The 21674-nt window shown below is 39.2% G+C and overlaps 1 protein-coding gene across 2 annotated transcripts; it reads right to left on the bottom strand.

Annotated features, from left to right (window-relative positions):
• Positions 1-711: 711 nt before the first annotated feature.
• Positions 712-19688, bottom strand: LOC131332464 (beta-adaptin-like protein A). Of its 2 annotated transcripts, none has more exons than XM_058366720.1 (11): positions 19444-19688; positions 18483-18999; positions 17026-17150; positions 9041-9239; positions 8027-8324; positions 7765-7931; positions 7393-7602; positions 5630-5740; positions 5360-5536; positions 1871-2281; positions 712-1330 (listed from the first exon to the last, which is right to left on the bottom strand). In XM_058366720.1, the coding sequence occupies exons 1-11, from the start codon at positions 19494-19496 to the stop codon at positions 1040-1042; spliced, it is 2559 nt and encodes an 852-aa protein (XP_058222703.1). In that variant the 5' UTR covers positions 19497-19688; the 3' UTR covers positions 712-1039. The 2 variants fall into 2 exon arrangements, with proteins under 2 accessions (XP_058222703.1, XP_058222704.1); XM_058366721.1 differs by having other exon boundaries at positions 8096-8324; positions 19444-19687.
• Positions 19689-21674: the final 1986 nt, after the last annotated feature.

Here is a 21674-nt window from a genome sequence, read left to right as displayed (position 1 = left end):
CTACATGGTTTTTATCCCCGAACAGTAATTATTCCATGCCTCTAGGGCATCACGTGCCAGTGCCCAAACTCTTCTTTACCACACGTATGTGTGGTGGAGTTTGCAGCACCAAATTTAAACTTGAAAGTCCCATGTTCAATTTATGCAAGTAACGCATCCGGCTAAATTCTGGTTTGTTACAAACAGGTACAAACGCTGCAAAGTATGTCCAAAGTGTCTCTTCTTTTGCCTGTAATGCTCATTTTACCTTAAAGATTATGATGCCATGCTTTTAAGAATTTCGGTTATTGGCAGAAATATTGCAGCAACCCGCCTAACACTACCAATACGATAACCAAAAACGTAAACAGGCATTCAGCAAACGATGAAATGAAGCCAGCTGAGGTTTTTCAAACTCATTCTCAGGAGTTCAGTGATAAATCCAAGCTTTATTCATTATCATCAAAAGAATAATTGCTCAACAAAAGGAGAAACTTTGGTTTTGTTTGGTTGGGAGTTTAATTTAGTTTAGTTTTGGTAGTGGGTGGAGAGAGAAATAGAGTAATGATTAAAGATATGGATAATGATTGGAAAGAGATAGAGAAAGATGAGAAAGTAATAATTGAAAAAATAGAGTAATGATTGGAGAAAGAAATAGAGTAATGATTAAAAACAAAACTAAAACTAAAAATGAAATGTTACCAAGGGAGACAAAAGTGAGACAAAGATCACTTGGGGCAAGCAAAGCCTTCAGAATTCTTATAATCGATAACTTTCACAGATAACTTGCACAAATGTTACAAGTTCCAAACCTGAGTGAATAAAGGTTATCCACAATCAGAACAAAAAATGTAATAGAAGAGGCAAATACAAGTGGTCAGCTATCAAGCAATCTTGCGAGCACGAACCATAACAGTTACCTTCACTGATAATGTACACTAAAATCTCTCTCTCTCTCTCTCTCTCTCTCTCTCTCTCTCTCTCTCTCTCTCTCGTATTATTTCTTCCGTACACAAGGGTATTAAATCAAAACCTCCGAGCCTATAACAAGCTCAAATGACTAGGGTGTGCCTAATGTAGACAAAGCTGATTGGAACAAATCGGAGAAGGCTTGGGATGTAGTCTCATCGTCAGCTTTGATCTTTAGTTGAGCTTTACATGATGACGAGTTTATTACACACTCTACAAGGAAGGTAGACAACTCCTCCGCCTTTTGTGCAAAGAAGAAGAACTTGAAATTTGGGGCTTGACCTCCTGAGGCAATGCAGTGGATTGAGTGTCCTTGCATGTGCCGGAGAAGGGATTGAGGGGTTGTCAATGCTGCCACTCCTTGTGGATTCATGGTGTATTCCTGAAAATAGTAATTGCAGAATTGAAATAGCATTTCAGAGAGAAAACAGAGAATATAAAGGAAAATCTAAGCATAGATGTCAGCAACATTATGAAGGGTTAGCACAGAAAGTTAGAAAGAACTTGCAATGAAGCTTCTTATTGTTCTTTCTACACAAAGTAGACTTCACTAGTAACTCATCGAACAATGGAACTTCTTAAGAGGGACAACATAAACATGGATGGAACGAAGCATGTTAATAACTTCCCTATGAAAGAAATCTCTTCTACCACATTAGGGATGCCATTTGCCAAGATCAATTAAATTAAACTTCCCAAGAGAGAGAGAGAGAGAGAGAGAGAGAGACTACTAGTACTAGGAATACAGATTCTGACAAAATTATAAAAAATTAAAAGACACTTAAAAGTTTAAAGAGAATATACAAGTTTTGTACATATTGATAGCTACTTAGTCCTTCTAGTTTGTATAGAAACATGCAACAAGTATAAGCAATGTAACTGAGTAATCACTAAGTACATGATACAAACTAAAAAAGCAAACCTGTGATACAGAGATTGGTAGTTGGCGCCATTTTTGCTGAAAAGCGCTTGGATCTAGAACAGCTCTTGGATTTAGCGTTAAAGAGGGTGGCAAAGGCTCAGGATTAGCTGAAATTGTCAATCCTAGACCAAGGAGATCATCTATCGCCAAGCTACTTTGCGGAGAATGGGCTGGTAATGGATGATTTGACGAGGCACCATATGAAGGGGCACTATATGCAGATCCATTGCTACTGGGACCTCTACTTTCTTCCTTCTCTGATGTACTTAGAAGTAGATCATTGTCACTCGCCTCAACGATTTGGGCAGACACTACATTACTTGCAGATTCAACTCCAATGGATAAATTTCCGAGTTCTTCCGTAAAAGAAAATGCACCTCGGTGTTCCTTATCAGTAAACATGTAAGAAGGCTGCAAAATTTGCTATTTGTCAATTCATCTCAACTCATAGTACCATATAAGAACATTAATAATCTATTGCTGATAAAAAAAATAAAAAAACATTAATCTATCAAAGAAAGGATAATTTGCACTGTCACTAATTAATATGAAAGGCAGAGATGGAGGTAAATAATATGAAAAAAACAAGTAATATGAAAGTTGGAGCTATATTGCTAGGGATGAGCATGTAAACTCTACCCTAGCAAAATAAAGGTAATGCCCATCCATATTCCATACGACCAATAGCAGTGCTAATGCAACAAATATATGATGCTACCCTTCTGCTTCCAAAGCAAGCCACTGAACGCACCCCACACCACCGATAGCAAAGTAGTACTGTGAGGGACGGGTGAAAAAGAACCCCCATCGGAGAGTGAAATAGAGCATGAAACAGTAACCAACAAGGGTAGGCAAAAAACAAGCTCATATTTTCACCCATTTATAGCAGTCGATTGCCAGCAAACTCCATTAGTTACCCCAAACTAAAACTATTCCTCCACCACATAGCTTACAAAGCTAAAACTTGAAAATGTCAGATGCCAGAGTTCATTAGCAAGAAGTGTCCTTGGCATTTTATGGCACATTTGTTGCATGCGAGAAGGCGAATAAGGTACCAAAGGTAAGGTACGCACGTAGAACGTACACAATACAAAACACCGAAAGATTACAAAGTAGCAGGACATGGATGAATTAGATCTCGCTTAAGTGTTCCTCTCAGTAATCCCCTTTAGCAATTACTAGTTGGAATCAATTACACCAAGAAGCCAGATAAAGGTGTCACGAACTTGCTCTAGAGTCTAGAAAATACATCTTTTTGTCAACTTCCCACATATCTACACACCTTCGGGTGAAGAATCATGCAGCTTTTGAGGGGACTTGTGCATATAATTAATTAGCGAGGTTCTGAATACTGTACCGGACATGTGGTACATACTGGTACCAGTGTGATACTGGGTAGCGTTTTGGATTGCTCGCTAACAATAAGTACTGATAAAAGTCCTTGCATACACACTTATAAACTAGACAATCATTAACTAAAACAATATTTCTTGTGTAAAATGTTCAAGAACCAGTGACCTAATAAGTGAATAAAAGAAAGAAAGAAATAACACCACAATTAAAATCTACTCTGGAATCTGGATATACCACAATCTGATGCGTGTGTTATACAGGTCTAGTCTTTAAACACGTTGAAAAGGTGCACCGCACGTTGAGTAATAAAATAAATTTTCCTCTTCCCAACAATCTTTGTCCTAACCTATCAAAAATAAAATAAAATCTTTGTCCTATTCCCAATATCCCTTCTCTTTGTTTTTTTATCAGAATACCCTTTCTCACTTTGGGAAGAAAGGCAAAGGGGTGGGTATTATTGAAGAGGCGTGAATGTGAAAGACGAAGCGTACAGAACCTCAACCAAATCTCGCCGGAGCTCACAAAACATCAAAAAACTCCTACCGGAGCTTATAAAACAGATAAATCTTTGTCAGAATGGTTCGAGAACCAAGTTCGTTCTTATTTTTCCTTGATTTTTCTTCATTAATCTGCTGTATGGTAGCATCGCCGGTACTCCCTGGTACAGAACGGTTCTCGCCGGAAAATTACCCAAAACGAAATCAGTCCTTATTTGTACCGGTTTCTCTCTAAAACGGTACGTACCGGCCAGTACGGAACAGTATTCACACCCATGTTAATGAGGCTTTCACCAAATTGGTGATTGTGAATAAGATTTAACTTTGAGAGGAGGTCGTAAAAGCATGCCTGATTTGTGCACACCATCGCCTCATGCATTCTAAAAAAGATTCAAGAAGAGCAAATTCAAAAAATGAAACCATGGTTAAACGTTACGACTTGAAGATAGGGTCCACAGAAGACCTGTTACAATTAAGTACAACGATGACCGCCAAAAAAATCACTTCAAAGAACTTTCAGAAGCTTTTGAAGTTTTCATGGAACTATGTGATGCAACCAAAACTTATGTGGGATGCCTAAGGATTCTAGAACCTCCCTTGTTGTCCTCCTCCAGCAACTCGAAGAACGAAAAGAACAGATTGTTGCTCTCCGCTGTGTTGCAGAGCACCAGAACAGCAGCAAAAGTATGTCTCTCCTAGCCCAATCATTACTTACAACCATAAAACCTAGTACTTTCTTGTACCTTTCGAAAACAGAAACTCTATGCTCTCATCCATCATTCAAACCAGAAACTGTAAATAACTAGCGGATGCCCATGCCTAAAGGCACATTGGAATGTAACATAGTCTCAGGTTAAATAAATAACTAGCAGATGCCCATGCCTAAAGGCACATTGGAATGTAACATAGTCTCAGACCCAACTGCTCTATGCAATAGTACTAATCACCACAAAGCGTCAGTTACCATTTTGATATTTCCTTATTTGCTCACAGAAGGCAATATTTACATTGAGATACATTGCCTAAAAAGTGAGGGTAGAGAAGTATGGATTTATTAAAAGAATATTCTCTGTATCTTTTAAAAAAGAAATGATGTGATGGCTACAAAGTTAACAGGAAGTGATCTAATGGTTGTAGAGGTTGCTCTCGTTTATAAGCCTAGACCATTTTAACAGAAACCACTTTGTTTTATAATATAAATTATGTTGGTGAGACAAACTAAAAGTTTAACATGAAGGAACAATCATGTCTAAATTTTGAAAGAATCTCCCAGATTGATAAAATCATAAAAGGCCTTGAAACTTGAAACCCTGGAGCACAGTTGGAGCACGACATTGTGGAAGGATAAAGGAACATGTCCAGTGCTGAAATTTTCTCCACTGACATCTAACTTTAAGCACGATGAACATCAGTAAAAAATATCTGCAAATTTGACTTTCAGCACTGGTTGTGTACCAAATTATTTAGGGTCTTTTAGAAACTAAAGATATAAATATTATGAGCATCCCTAAGTGTTAAGCCCAGGGTGAAGTGAATTAGCAATTCTTAACACAAAAACATGAAAAGGAAACATACAGCCCAATGACCTCTTTCTATATGTGCTGCAATTAGAAATATAGAGCTGCTTCGAAAAAGATACCTTCTGATATACAACAGATAGACTGTTGAACTCATCAAATATCCGATCTTTGATTTCACTACTCTGAGTATCAGCAAAGACAGAAACAGCTTGCTTTGGAGGGTTCACCACATTTTCTGCAACAGAAACGTTGTGTTGCAAAAGTCTGTAATAGAATAGGGCCCTATCATGCACATCCTGCAACAAACAACAGTTAATTTGCTCAATATTGGACACATCAAACATAGACAAACTTGAACCATTTAGAATGAGCCAATTATCAACCCAAACCTGATGAAAATCAGCAAGACCGGCAGCCAAAGCAGCTCCCAAGGCTTTCTGAGTCTCAGGCGGCCTTCTCAAGAAGCACTTCATTACTGCTGTAAGGAGATGCAAGCGAACCTGCTTAAAAGTATATCAAAACTGTTAGATGATGTCCCATGTTGGTTAGTTATATCTAAGGTTGTCACATCGTATCGTAAATTGGATTGACCCTTTTTCCCGAATCGTGAATTGAATCGAAGAATTGTAACGGTTCAGTCCAAAATCGAAAAACAAATTGGAAAATGTATCTCGCACTACAGAAAAAAGATGCAGTGTAAAATGTATCTCGCACCTACAGAAAAAAAGATGCAGCCCAAACCCGAATTACAATTGCCTCAGCCTTGTAAAACTCAATTCATTAATCAACTCTGGGTTGGAAAGAAAGATTACATCCATTCTTATAGGCTAAACAATGGCCTTTTGAAATCCTAGAAGTCTAAGTGACATGAACCTAATCAATGAACACATTTAACAAGATAGTGAATGAACCTAGACATAAATACATACATTGAACCTACTAGCATGTGTTTAAAGCATCTAGATGAATACTAATGCAAGAACTAAATTCATGATGACCCTTTAACTACCAAACTACCATGGATGACCCTTGATCTACCAATCCTTGTCAATTGCCAATTGGTTTTGAGTTGAATGGGTTAAAATGGTACTCCCTCTTTCCCAAATTGTCGGCCCCTCTTTTTGTTTTGCAATGTCCCAAAATAAATGTCCACTTTCCACAAATGACCAATAGATTTTTAAGTGATTCATGTTTTGCCCTCTCTTTCTCTACCATTTCTTAAAACCAATTGTACTGTTGTATTGTAATTGTACTGTAAAGTAAGGGACATATAGAAAAGTCAAGTATAAAGCAATTGTACTGTTGTATTGTAATTAATAAGTTGGATTCCCCAAAAGGGACGAGCAATTTGGGACGGAGGGAGTATTAGAGATAGGCTTTTTGGAATCTTTTGGACAAGACTCTCTTTATTGATTGCCCCGTTGTTTGTGCCTAAATCTTTCTTCTTTTCTCTTTTTCTTCTTCATATGTTTGCAAAGAGAAGTCTGAATTTCTTCCTTTAGATTAGTGTGGAAGCTCCCATCCTATTTAAGAGTGCGCTCCCATCTCGCTCCCTACTCAGGAGTGCCTATTCGAGCTCCCGTCGCAGGAGCGCACCCACTTTGGAAGCTCCCTCAACTAGAAGTCAGTAACTACGTTTCTGGGAGTGTCCCCTATAACTTTGCGGTGCTTCTTGACTTAATTGCAAAAGCAAAATTTCTCTCCACATCAAAATCCCCAATGGTGTGGTAGGAGTATCCCTATCTTTCCTGTCAAACTGTAATATTAGGCATACCATCCTTGTCCCAACTAACAGGCAAAGCATCAAGTAAATTAACCTTACATCCCTAGGTCAATGAGAAAAAATTTTACTTGTATGTTCAGGTAGTCAAAAGTGAGCCTGCCAGACTTGCAAGTGATATCATTGTCATACAAATAAAGCTTAGGAGGTCAAGCTGCTGTTCAGTTAGAATTTCCACTAAAAATGGGTCATCCACAAAACTTGTATCAAACCTTACAAAAATCTGCCAGAAAGTTACCGTGTCTGTCTTTAGGTAGCTCAAATGCAAAACACCAGAAACAGTTGATAGGAAACTCAACTGATTCATATGAAGAAAGTGCAAATGGAGGTGCAAAAGATTGAGTCACAAGGAGAAGCGCACTTTCTTATTACCTCGGCAGAGTGTTCATCATCCCAGTTGTCAATTAAACTTTCCAAAACATAAGGAGCATCCTGCATCTCTTGTGCATACTCCCCCAACATCCAAATAAGAGCTGCCTTTGCTTTTGGTTCTTGAACATTTTTGCTGCTGATATTCCCAACAACTGCAATGCAATCATGGCTCCATTGAGGATATTTCCTGAGAAGATCTTTTACGAGCACCTGCACAAAGAACTCCCTCTTTAAAGGCTAACGATGGTAAGATTAGAAACTCGTCTTACTTCGACACATTCCAAACTTCGCATCGTTGGCATTTGAGAGTTATGTTAGCACCAATCAGATAGTACGTTTGTAACTCCCAGAATGAACCGATACAATCTTTACCAGTGTTTCAGCCGTCACGTAGTCCTTTTCCATCTCCAGAAACTGAAGCAGTCTATCTACAATAGCATTCACGTCATACTGCTGCAGAGCTATCTTCCCAACAGCCCGAATTGACTCTCTCGCAATAGGAATATCGACGTTTGCAGCATATTCGCATAACTCTGTTACTGAAACGGACTCAACAAGATTACAAGACATTAGTCATCCTTGAAAAGCTAACAAAGAAAAACAACACTGTTGACCCCAAAAATGGGTCACTAACCAGGGCACACAGATTTGCCCACAACAGCTATTTCTGTGAAGCAGTGTGTGACTGCGATGGTGCACTCACCAATTTCATAAGTGTTGTTCTCATTGGCTACGGCAGTCAACATTTCCAGTTTCAATTTCTTCACATAAAATGACTCATTGTATTGACAATAGAAGTGCTTGTAGTCTGAAGAAAATAGCATAGGAGCACGCATCACCAGAAGATGCAGGTGGCTTAGAACTGCATAAGATTGCTCTGGACTCCCTGAGCTGACCAAGGTAAGCAAAGGTGCTTTGATACGCTCATAAACCTAAAGATAGTAACGTTTACATTAAGCAAAGTCAAATCTCCACAAATCAAAGCAAGAGATTCAAGCAAAGCCCAGCTATCCCCACTATCAATATGACACAATGAGCTCACTGGCGGGTAACTTTATCGTGATGAAGACCACCCGTAAACAATGCACTGAATTTTCATGCAATAAGCACCCTCCAAGATAAAGATGTAACAAAGATGATAAGGTACCAACGGCATCGCACAAGGACAACATAAGTGCATAAAACATGAACAAAAAAGCTATAATTCATGAAACATGGCAAAGCGAAGCGTATTCTAGTGTCCATTACATGCTAAGTGTCTGACGAGTGTCAATGTCCAAAACATGTCCAAAAAAGACAGCTAAACTTGTGTCAGTGGTTCTAGTGCACAAATATTAAACTTGAAAACCTAAAGCCTTGAGACGACCCTAACTTACAAAAGTTCAACTGTCTGTAGGTAAAGGAGGATCAAAACTCAAATAGCAACGCATGAACCAACAAACACCAATGAAAAAGTCAAATGCAACGAATCTCCTATGCAACATAGACAGGTACAGATCACGACTTACTTGAATTAATAGATCAATGAATTGTCTAGTTTTAATAAGCACGAGGATATGAATGTTTGCTCTAATTATCGTATCCACAAAGATGCCTAAATAAGCATCCACTCAAGAACCAACAACAAAATTGAAATCATGATCGGCACCTGTTGATGAACATCAGTCATAGACAATGTCAGCTGCAAAAACAGCTTAATGGTTGCTAAGACAACTGCACCATTCGCATGTTGTAGTCTATCTTCAAGAAGATTCATGATGTCAAATATCTCATTGCCATCTGAGGGTACATATTTGGCTACCAGCTCAAGGACAAGACATTGGGCCCATTCACTGAATTCCTTCATTCTGCATATAGTCACATAAGAATATATGATGTGTTTAGCCTCGGAACAACACTCCAGAAGGAAAACTTATTGCGAAAAGTTTGCAGCTCAATTTGATAGTTCATAAATGTGGATCTAATGGAGTCAGAAATTAGAAGGAACTTCTTTTTTTGAAGAGTAAGATGCATTAAATATCAAGAGGCACCAAGGGCATGCCACTGTTATTACAAAATTAGGCAGAAACTAGACAAAGCCCCAATACTGCGTACCTATACATCCGAACCATTCAAAAGTCCGAAAAGATTATAAAACGGATTCAAAGAAGACTCAATGCCACCTCAAAACCAACTGCGCATAGATGCCAAAATTTTATCTTCAAAATTGTCTCTAATTACATAGGCCTTCAACCATCTACAAATTTCCTTCATAGAGTATACATCATGTCAGAGTAGTTTAATCTTTGTCCCACATCGGATAGTTGAGTTATGTAATAAGTCTTTGGATAATATAAATAAAGCTCCCGTGTGTTAGGGTTAATTAACACCCTATACACTTATTCTCTCTCCTTCCAAACAACATGGTATCAGAGCCTCCCTTAACCTAAACCTAATTCACTCATCACCCACCATCAGCCACTGCCCATCATCATCCTCCTGCCACTGCCCATCATCATCCTCCTACCATTCCCGCAACCCTAAAACTTCATAACCTAGCCCACTCTTACCCAAATCAGCACCACCCACCTCTCCAAAAACTCCAAAAACGCAGCACCCAGTCCACTAAAACCCTAAATCGACACCCAACACCACTGCCGCCCATCATTATCGTCCAGCCAAGTGGTTCAGAACCCTAACTACCTAAATCGACCCTCGAAACCTCTGATGAGACCTTCCAACCATGATAGAAACCTAAACCCAGTTCGAAAATCCCTGGATCGCATTCGAAATAGCCATTAATCATGCGATTTGTGTTCGAAATTGTGTGAAATAGCTTGAAACAATCTTCGCTTTGCTACCGTCTCGATTTGGAGTTGATATTATGACGTCATGGGTCTTCTCTCGATCTGTTTGGCCTCGTCTCTGGCATGAACATTTGCAGTTGATTTCTGTTTGTGTTGTTGGGTCAGTACATGTTTCTGTTTGTAGTTTATGTCATTGGTCTTTGGTAATACCGGTAGGTTGGGTGATTGTCTGGTCTTGTGATCAGTTGGTAGTTGTTGATTTTATTAGTTGATTTTGTTGGTTGGTGTTAATTCGGTGCAATGGATGAGTCAAAGTCTGGTTTTGGTTCCGCTTCTAGTTCTCATTGGTAGTTTCTTCTTAGTTTCGGGAGAGGCTATCTATTACCTCCACACTTTTGAATGGCAAAAATTATGTTGCTTGGGCTAAAGCAGTTGAGGTTTATTATCGGGGTGAAACACCGTCGTGTGTGCGCGTAGCGACGGTTTGCACATATCAGGCATGGGTAGCTGAGGATGCCCGGATTCGTTTTGAATTATGGAATAGTATGGAAGACCATATTGCTAGCACATTGGTATTCTTACCTACGGCCAAACAAGTATGGACACAGGCCCAGGAGACATGTATTCTAGTGTTAATAATCTCTGTCGAACGTATGATCTTCATTAGTCTTAGGGTGATTTATTTTTGGAGGCTTATTATGCCAAATTTCACGGCATTTGTGAGGAGCTCAATATTTGTGAGCCTATTTCTTCTGATGTTCAGGGTATGTGGCACCAGCGTGAGCGTATGTAGGTTGTTCGGTTTATATCTGATGCATCATCCTCGTATGGTCATGTTAGTAATCAGCTCTTGGGGTCTCGAGATCTACCTTCTCTCAGCGAGGTATTTAATCGCCTTTGTTAGGCTTCTGCATCTGTGTTTGCACCATCTTCTGACCGTTCAACATTAGCTTCTGCTGTTTCTGATACTTCATTCAGCCATGGCCATGGTTGCGGCCGTGATTTTGGATTTAGTGGTCGTGGTCGTGATTCTAAGTTTAGTGGCTGTGGTTTTGGTGGTCGTGACTTTGGTTTTGGTGCTCGTGGGGTTACATGTCAAGAGGAGGTGGTCATAGTCGCAGCTTGGTTCCATATTGTGTACACACTGTGGCTGAACCAATCATTAAGTGGAGACTTGTTATGATCTTCATGGGTTTCCTCAGGCTAATAAGTTACTACTACCTCTAAGGATATAGGGTCATTTTCTCAGTATGCCGACACTGTGGTGACTATTTCTGCCAAGTATCAGCGCCTAGTGTCAAATCAGACCATCCTCCACTTCTACGCTCACTCAAACAGGTCCCTCTGTTGCTTGTGTTGCATCTTCTAGTTCTTCCAATCCTTGGGTTATTGATTCTGGTGATTCTGATCATATGACTGGTATTACTACTATCTTTTCTAGTCGTCAGTCTATTGGTAAACCGTCTCGTGTTACCTTAACCGACGATTCAACCAGTGAGATTACTGGTTTGGGTTCTGTTTCTGTCACTTCCTCCCTTACATTGGACTCTGTCTTACATTTTTCTCGTTTTTCATTCAATAAAGTTATGAAGTCCTTAAACTACTCTGTCACATTTTTCCCTCATGGTTGTGTGTGTTAGGATCTAAAGACAGGGAGTGGTGGGGGTACTGAACGTAGAGGCCTATATTATCTTGCCGATGACATTCATCCTAAATCCATTGCTTTTCAGACATCGGTGTCACCATATCAACATCATTGTCGTTTGGATCATCCATCTCTTCAGAACCTCAAAAGACTCTATCAGGTAGCCATGTTAAGGTTTTGCAATGTGAAGTCTGTGAGTTCAGTAAACACCATCGAGTGTCCTATTGTCCTAGGGTTGAGAGTCGTGTTTCGTGTCCTTTTCAGTTAGTACATTCGGATATTTGGGCCCATTCATGCTCCCAATGTTTTTGGTTTTCAGTATTATGTTATTTTTGTCGATGATTTCTCTTGTGTTACATATCTTTATCTTATGAAAGAGAGATCAGAGTTGTCTTCTATTCTTAAGTCATTTTACACAGAAATAAAGATTCAGTTTGATACTTGCATTTGTATATTTTATTCAGATAATACACGTGAATATTTTCATAATGCTCTTTCTCGTATCTTTGACAATCATGGAATCATTCACCAGTCATCTTGCACTTGGACTTCACAACAAAATGGGTTTGCCAAACACAAAATCTGACACTTATCTGAGATTATGCGTGCCATGTTAATACAAATGCGGGTCCCTAAGTCTTATTGGAGTGACGCTGTTCTTACAGCATGTTACTTGATGTTACTTGATTAACCGTATGCCCTCCACCGTGCTTGGTGGTCAGATACCTCACAAGGTTTTATTTCCTAGTTGTCCTCTCCACTCCTTACCCTCTCAAGTATTTGGGTGCACGTGTTATGTTCATGCATTGGATCTTGGTCGGAACAAACTTGACCCCCGATCAATCCGGTGTCGATTTCTTGGATATTCGCGCACTCAGAAAGGGTATAAGTGTTATTCACCTTCTCTTCATCGTCATGTGTGCTGATGTCATGCTTAATGAGTCATTGCCCTTCTTCTCGGGTACCCTCACTCCAATTAAATCACCTGAGGCTGAGTTTGTAATATGTATTTCCTTGCATTCCTCCTAAACAAGATCCATATTTGATATAAAAAACATTATAAATTAAGAGATATAGCCAATCTTTTAAGACTTCCAAAAAAGAGAAGAGGACCAAGAATTTGGGATGGAGGGAGCACTAGAGATGATAAGAAAGGTATTGATGAGCTGAAACAATTCTTACAACGTCAATTTCACACCAAAGATTTGGGTAAGCAACGATATTTTTTGGGTATTAAGTTAGCAAGATCCAAGGAAAGTATTAGTCTGTCCCAAAGTAAGGATGCACTAGATATTCTTGAGGAGACTAGTTTATTGGGAGCAAAGCCCATGGAGACTCCTATGGACCCAAACGTCAAATTTTGTGTTGATCAGGGGGACATATTTCCTCATCCAGACTGGTATCATCGCTTAGTGGGCAAGTTGAATTATCGCACCAATATACGTCCTAATATCTCAATTGTTGTTAGTATGGTAATTCGGTTTATGTCAACTCCTCGTCTTCCACATTGGGAAGCTTCTCTTCATATTGTGAAGTATCTAAAGGCTCATCCTTCAAATGGTCATTTGCGTGTTGAGACCTTTACCGACACTGGCTGGGTAGGATTACCGTCATATAGACGGTACTGTACTTTTGTAGGTGGCAATCTAGTTACCTGGAAAAGCAAGAAACAAACCGTTGTTGCACAGTCTAGCGCAGAAGCAGAATATCGCACTAGGGCTCATACTACATGTGAGGTTGTATGTTTGCAAGCTCTGCTCGAAGAGTTGGGGTTTAGCGTGCAGTTACCTATCCCTATGTATTGTGATAATCAGGCAGCAAACATATCGAAGTAGATTGTCACATTGTTCAAGAGAAGATAGATGGTGGTGTGTTGGCTACTCTTTTCGTGTCTACAGGAGCTCAGTTGACAGATTTCTTTATCAAACCATTGTTTAAACCACGTTTAAAGCTTTCATGTAAAAAGCTAGGATTTTGTGATTTTATTGTCCAGCGTGAGGAGTGTTAGAATAGTTTAATCTTTGTCCCACATCGGATAGTTGAGTTATGTAATAAGTCTTTGGATAATATAAATAAAAAGCTCTTACGTGTTAGGGTTAATTAACAACATATACACTTATTCTCTCTCCTTCCAAACAATATGTCAAAACCAAAGTTCCCAAACAAGAAGCATTTTTCCTTCCCTAGCTCTCTTGCAACTTGCAAGCCAACTCAAAAAAAGGAAAGCAATGAATACCACAACTCTCCAGCCGCCAAAAATGGACGAGAAGCTGAGCCACTGATTTACCATCTGTTTTGCGCACGCAATACCAGCTGACATGAACTTGTCTCCTAGAAAAATTATCGCAGGTAAGTAGCATCCCATGTGCCACTGTCCATACAAAAACTCCACCTCCATAGAAAGGCTTTGATCCCCAAACAGCTCTCCAAGGAAAGGATTGTTAGATAGCTTGATATAGATATACATTGTTGGGCCCATTTCCTAATAGCTTAAGCTTTTAGTACAATAGTAACTTAACATGGTTTCAAAACTTTGTTCAAGAGGTCTTGGGTTCAAGTCTCTCTATTTTTATTTGTTCCCTATTTGCATTATGCTTCTCCCCTTTGTATTCTGTTTCGCTCTATTTATGGAAATTTAAATCTCCACGCACACCACGGGATTTCATCAAGGGGCAGCCTTAAGCCCGACTTCTTTGTCTTAGTTATGGATGAATTGACTAGACAGTTTTAGGAGGATATCCCATGGTGTATGATGTTTGCAAATGATATTGTCTTCATAGATGAAACCAATAGAAGTGTTGATACGAAATTAGAAATTTGGAGGGAAGCATTAAAGTCAAAGGGTTTTCGGATAAATAGGAGCAAAACTAAGTATATAGTGTGCAAGTTTAGTGGTACCAGCAATGCGCATGAAGAAAGTGTGATGATCCAAGACCAGGAGATACCAAAGAGTGACCATTTTAGGTATTTAGGCTTGATTATTAGTAAAGATGGAGAGATTGCCGATGATGTGACTCATAGGATCCCAGTGGGGTGGCTCAAGTGGAGGAGCGCTACTGGTGTACTATGTGACAAGAGGGTACCCACAAAATTGAAGGAAAATTTTTATACAACTGCCATAAGACCAGCGATACTTTACTGGACAGAATGTTGGCCTATTAAGAAACAACAGGTGAGCAAGATGAGTGTAGCGGAAATGAAAATGTTGAGGTGGATGTGTGGTAAGACTAGACGAGATAGGATTAAAAATCAAACAGTTCGTGAGATGGTAGGTGTAGCACCTATAGAGGAGAAGTTGAGAGAAAATAAGCTAAGGTGGTTTGGACATGTCTACCATAGACCTGGAGATGAAGACACCTAAATTGACATTAGATGCTGTTGTGCGCAAAGATATGAGTCTAATGGGTTTGAGTGAACAAATGGCCCTTGAAAAAAATTCATGTAGCCGACCCCAATTGATTGGGACATAAGGCTCGGTTTAGTTTGGTTTAGTTACGTGCACGACAGGATTGCACGTCAGGGAGGGTGTTAGAAAGCTTGATATATATTGCTGGACCCATTTTCAAATAGCTTAAGCTTCAGGACGATTGGTAACTTAACAAGGATCTACCTCTTGAGCCCACTAAAATTCCATAACCAGACTTCACCTCGAACTTTCCATCCTTCAACCTCCATCATTACAAAGCATCATCATCCACCCTTGGCATCTCGTAATGCCATCCCAAGAAGGGACACCAATCCTCGGCATAAAAGCCATTGAACTCCCACTAGTAAAGCGCTATCCTGATATGCAAATCCCCTCCCTTCACAAATAATCGCTCTATGGCAACCAAATCCACGGAGTGCTACAACACTCGCAAGAGCTGGGAATGCCACATCCAACCTCCATCTCCAAAACCCGACTTTGCGCCCTCCACAACCCAAATATGAGACCAGAATTCTCGCCATCCCACTCTTGCCATCCCACTCTGATAATGTTCCAAAGACCTACACTATAAGAGGCCCATTGATCTCCTCAGTCATCCAATCCCCTCACCAACACCCATGCTTTGTTGTCACCACCATATATCTTTCCTACTTGCAGGCAAACCTTTGGTCCTCAACATTCAAAAGGGACTGCTTAAACATAACCAGCCTCCTGATCCCCAACCCTCCTCTCTGATATGAACAAAACGAAACCCAACTACCAAATGAAGGAATTCTCTCCGCAACTGTTGAAAGTTTCTGCCACGAAGCATGAAAATAGCATACATACACATAAAATAGGTGTGCATGTTTGACAACATAATCTTGAATCTTGATCAAAGCATACCACCTTTAGAAAGGTAGTGCTTAATCCACCCTAATCCGCATTTCTATGGTAGTATGGTACAATCCCACACATGCTCAGCCTAGAAAGATGAGAGCTGAAAGGAAGCATCCCAAATGAGAATCTCAAATGGATTCCACCTTACATACCAACGTAGAAGAAAGTGCATCCGCATGAGGAACTTACTAGTACGAAAATACGAAGCACCCAATCAAGGTGATCATAGATCTCCTTAATGTCAAGTTTACAAATCAACTCCAACATAGCGCTCTTCAGCCTAGAGTCCATACCTTCATTAGCCATTAGCATTGCATCAAAGAATATGGTCCATGTCCAGGTTCCCACAAAGCCATCCAACTAATAGGCCTAAGATCCTTAAATATGCTCTACAATCTTATAAACCCATCAGCACGCTTATGGTAATTGATTACATTTCATATAGAAGCCTCTCTCATGTTCGTTACAACAACAGGTGACAGGTCTACTTATTATTGACATGCACAATAAATCTCAAATCAAAATTTTAATCATTAAAGCATCCAAACAACAATGTAGCATATGGGTATGTGTCTAAGAGGAGGGTTCAACCAATTATTGACATGGCTAGATTTCGTCGATCCATAACAATGATTTAGGTAAACGGTTTCTTCAACAAGTACATAAAATTGTGCTACAGGGAACCGTAAACTGGAAGTATTATTATATAAGAGAATCACTTATTTATAAATGCTTGTTCAGTGCGTGTGTAACTACTAACCAGACATGTAAGACATTTATACTGGGAATGGACTATGGAGCATCCAACAAATGTAGTTCGCGAATTTAGAAAAGTCCATGTAACCCAATCCATATCTCAATTCTTCTCAATTTGTGGCCCAGGCATCAAACCTTACCGGTTCAAAAAGTAATATATTACTGGCTTGCTAAGCAGTGCTTCTCTCTCCCTTGATGCTTCCTCAGACTGACTTGCTTCCAAACTCCAAATTTCTTGAAGGGCCGATAAGCAGTTTGCAACTACCTGATAAACAAAAGGAAATGCAATAAATTGTCATACCAAAAAATCACGTACACCTAAACTAGTTAAGACTCAAGGGCAGGCGAATGACCCTTTATTTTTAAGAGGAGAAGAATAACTATGCAAATGTCCAAAGAACTATGAAGCACGAGCGTAACTACAATATTATTCCACAGAGAATGAAGCAGAAGAATAACCATGTATGATGTATCCCTCTTTAGGTTCTGGAGGAATCAACGAAAACTAGTACTTTTAACACCGAAAAACATGTCTAAATTGCTTTCCCAGCGAAAAAGAAAAGGAAGATGTTAATTATTATAGATACCAAAAAGGTTACATAGATAACATGTCCTTGAACCATTACTGACATACCGCTATACCATCAACACTATGTCCCCTTCCACTTTGTAGTCAGTCATATCTTTAGTGGCGGCCATAAACGACTACATTTCGGGAGCTAAGTCCGTCCTCCTAGCTTTTGATTTAGTATTACATACAGTTTCAAAAACGTTTCCAAATTTTCACCCTCAATCTCATGTGCAATGAAATGTTTCATATCTCTATTTATTCTTGTTCTTTAGAAATCCTTTGCGTACTGGGTACGGGTACTTTGCAATGTACTTCTAAATCAATACCAGATGCATGAAACATGTATCGAAACTTTCTCTTGGACTTTTGTCGTACCCCAAAAGTATCCCACTATATATCAACCCAAACATAGAAATGAAAACAAGTTGATAAGACTTCCTTTTTTATACTTAGAATGATTGTAGAATAATGACTTTGGTCAATGGAATCCTTAGGATAATGGCATTGAAGTTATATTCTTGATGCCCAAGTCATTAAGCTATGTCCTTTATTTGAAATGTAATTTATTGCACATAATACATTGCTCTACATTATTAAAATACATGTGTTATTGCTGTACTACGGCATACATGACTCTACATTATAAAAATACATGTGTTATTGCTGTACCCCAGCTATTTTTCAGGTTTCGCCGTATTGACGTACCCATACTTAGCTAACGTCACTGCAACTTAAAAGTGTAAAGAGTTAGCAATGAATGAACCAAAGTTGATGTTGTGGACTCACTCAACTGACGTCATCAGTTTAAGTTAAATTCCAAAGATCGAACAGTGTTAGAACCAAGTGGAGTCAAGGCTTCAATTGTTTGACTGTAGGCCTAAGAACATTTGTTTATATTGACCAACTGAAGGCTTTTGCAGAACCTAGATTAACATATGTACGCACAAATATGTTTGCAATAAACACCTACAAAGATGAGTGCTTACTAATTATAACAAGAAACAATGGCCAATGAGATGAGCCAACCTGAGTATCTGGGTCATTAAGCATCAAATGCTTAAGCATTGCTGGAAAATCTGCATCGATGCAAGTTGCAGCCGATATATGATACAACTTCAAAACCCCAATTGTCGCCACCATCCTCACGTAACTATTCCCATCTTTCAATCCCAATCCCAAAGGCCCCACCAAGTACTCCACCAAATTTGCCACTCGCAATGAACACAAGCTCCTCAAAGCAAGCCCCCGGATCATTGGATCCTCGTCCTTACAGTCCTTCTGAAGGAAATTAATCGTAAGCAGAGCAATATCCGGGTTGCCCTTCGCGTAATTCCCCACATACAAATAACACATTTTCTTCAGAACAATATCCGAAGTAGCGGAGCACATCACCATCTCACTAAAGAGCGACGACACGTCGATCCCGATCGTCATGTACGAGATCACCTTCTTGAATAGATCTCTCTTGGAGTCATCAGTTCCCGGGGCTCGGCTCCCAGCCAGCTGCCGGAGCTGCATTTTCAGATCCGAAACCTCTCCTTTTCTGGTAGAATTAGGGTTACCATAAGAATTCGGGCTAGGATTAGAATTCCGTAAATCACGACGCGATTGTACAGATGCATTTTGTGTTTGTGGGTGACCAAAGGAGAAAGATAGTTGAAAACTCCTCACCATTTTGTTTACCACGCTCTATACTTTCCCTCACACAGATCATCCATAAATTTACATATACATGTTACACACACACACACACAGAGGAGAGAGAGATTGACTTTGAGGATACAAGTGGCGGCAATTAAACACAATTAAAGCGATAGTATATGTATTTAAAAAACATACATGTACATGTGGTTGTATATGTAAACAATTGTTGTCGATTGGGACAAAGTTAGAGTCAGAGTGCCTATCGAGTTCTCCGACGGAAGAGACTTGGAGAGAGAGAGACTGAGAGAGAGAGAGAGAGAGAGAGAGAGAGAGAGAGAGGTACCCGGAGGGTTGAGACGGAGAAGGGGAGCGCTGAGATTGAGCTGGAGGAGCCATTGATGTTGATCGACGAAGAGATCCAGTGATTTATTTGGCCAGTGAAACCGATCGATCTGGTTTGAAGGGAACGAATCTGGAGATGGTGGTGGTAACTGGGAAGTTTTTTCTTTCCTTTTTTTTTGGGTTTTGATCAGGGGAACTGGGAAGTTCAAAAGTGATGATGGGGTAAATGCGTTTGCTTGGTTGGAACTTGAGAGAGAGAGAGAGAGAAAATTACCGATAAATAAACAGATACAGTAATTACTACTATGATGGAGCGGGAGGAGTCTCATGTTGGGAAAAAAACACGAAAGAAAGAAGAGAGAATAACCAAAAAAATAAAATTTAAAGAATTAATAAAAGAGTTTTTTTTTTGTTTTCATCCCTTAAATTATCACCTTTTTTCTACTTCATCCTTGCCGTTCGGCTAAATAAGCCAAGTGACTTATTTTTTTATCCTTATTTAATTTTTTTTCGCATTTATTAGTTTTTTGTCAATTTTTTGGGAATTATAGCTTCATCGTGACGAAAGAAATCTAAAAGTAAAAAATTACGATCGAAACCTAATTTTTTTAATAAAGACAAAAATAAGTCAATAAGTCAATTTTTTCTTCTTTATTCAAAAAAAAAATTGGATTTTGTTCATAATTTTTTACTTTTTAGATTCCTCTTGTCATGAATAAGTAATAATCCCTAAAAAATTGACAAAAAACTAACAAATGCGAAAAAAAATTGAATAAAAACAAAAAAAATAAGCCAAATGGCTTATTTAGCCGAACGGCCCAAACTAAATCATTCACTTTGTCCTCAAACTATCCGATTGCATTCCATTCAGTCAAATTGGCAACGGCATCCATGAAATTAGACAGAAAATCTAGCACATGACCTACACGTTCTTTTTTCACCCAACTCCAAGGGCACCAATGCCATTTCACCTCTCTTTCTACCAAAATCTCCAAACCATCTTCTCTCTCATACTCTGTCATTCAATGCACAAAGAACCAGTTGATGAAATTAGCTATACAATCATCAATCGGCTAAATTCCAACTTCATGCATGTTACAAGCTTTTTCGCCCATGAAAAAAAAAAACGTCAACCGATTCAAATTCACGTGTATTTTGCTGCAATTATTATGCTCCAAGAACAAGTTTCTTGAGGAGAAATGGGTCCAATCTTTTCTTCCAAACTCTTCAACCCATCGCAGTTGCTTCCTCCATTGCCCAAGTTCCTTAGCTCCATGGTCTTCATATCAACATCTGAATCGAAAACTGAAGACTTCCTCCACTACGGAGAAGTAACGGTTGGAAATGTAATCCACAAAGGAGCTCTGAGTCAAACCTCTGATCCTCATTTTCCACCCCTTTAGTTTCTAAGCCAACTGGTTTAAGACCTTTGTGAGAATTTTTTGTGCATTCTACCACTTCCTAAAACCACCTCAGTTGGTAAAATAGGTTGATCGTTACTTGGACTACACATTAATAAAGCAAGTGCTCGTTACAACGATGTTGTCACTTTGTCCATCAACGGCCTCTCTTTCCCCTTCATTCTCACAACCCTTACAGGTTTTGTTAAATGCCTAATTTCAGTTTTTGGATATGGAAACTCTTAAGTATGCATTCATTCTCCGAATATGCTTTGTGAATTCCTACTTTCATGTTTTGAATGTCTGATTTCAAGTTTTGAGCATTTGATTTCAGGGAAGAGAGATAGAATTTGGGGGTAAAAGGAAGAGGAACGCCAATACCCTATTTTTTTAGACCTATGTTTGTGTATATATACACCAGAAATTGGAGGGACACCCATTTGATTTGGCGCCAGAGGGTTGTGAGGGGTTAGAATGATCATTCTGCCATATAAAACACAGGTAGGTGCATGTCATGTGCCAGATTTTTCGTCCAATTTTGTGGATGTTACCAATTTGACTGGATGAAATGCAATCTGATAGTTTGAGGATGAAGTGGGTGATTTAGGTAGTTTAAGGGCAAAGTAGAAAATGACGTGATAGTTTGGGATGAAAACATAAAAAACATTTGAAAAAATTAAGCATTAGGCAAAAAGGTATACAGATAGGGAAATGATAATGCCAAAACTGTTTTTATTAATGCCAAAATTAATGTGCATAAAAGTCTTGTACTCTGCACATGGTACAAGCTTTTTATGCACAACAATTTTGGCTTTAACAAAAACTGTTTTGG

The sequence above is a fragment of the Rhododendron vialii genome, chromosome 7a (assembly GCF_030253575.1).
Source record: "Rhododendron vialii isolate Sample 1 chromosome 7a, ASM3025357v1".
NCBI classification, from domain to species: domain Eukaryota; kingdom Viridiplantae; phylum Streptophyta; class Magnoliopsida; order Ericales; family Ericaceae; genus Rhododendron; species Rhododendron vialii.
This window is presented reverse-complemented; position numbering and strand designations above follow the sequence as displayed.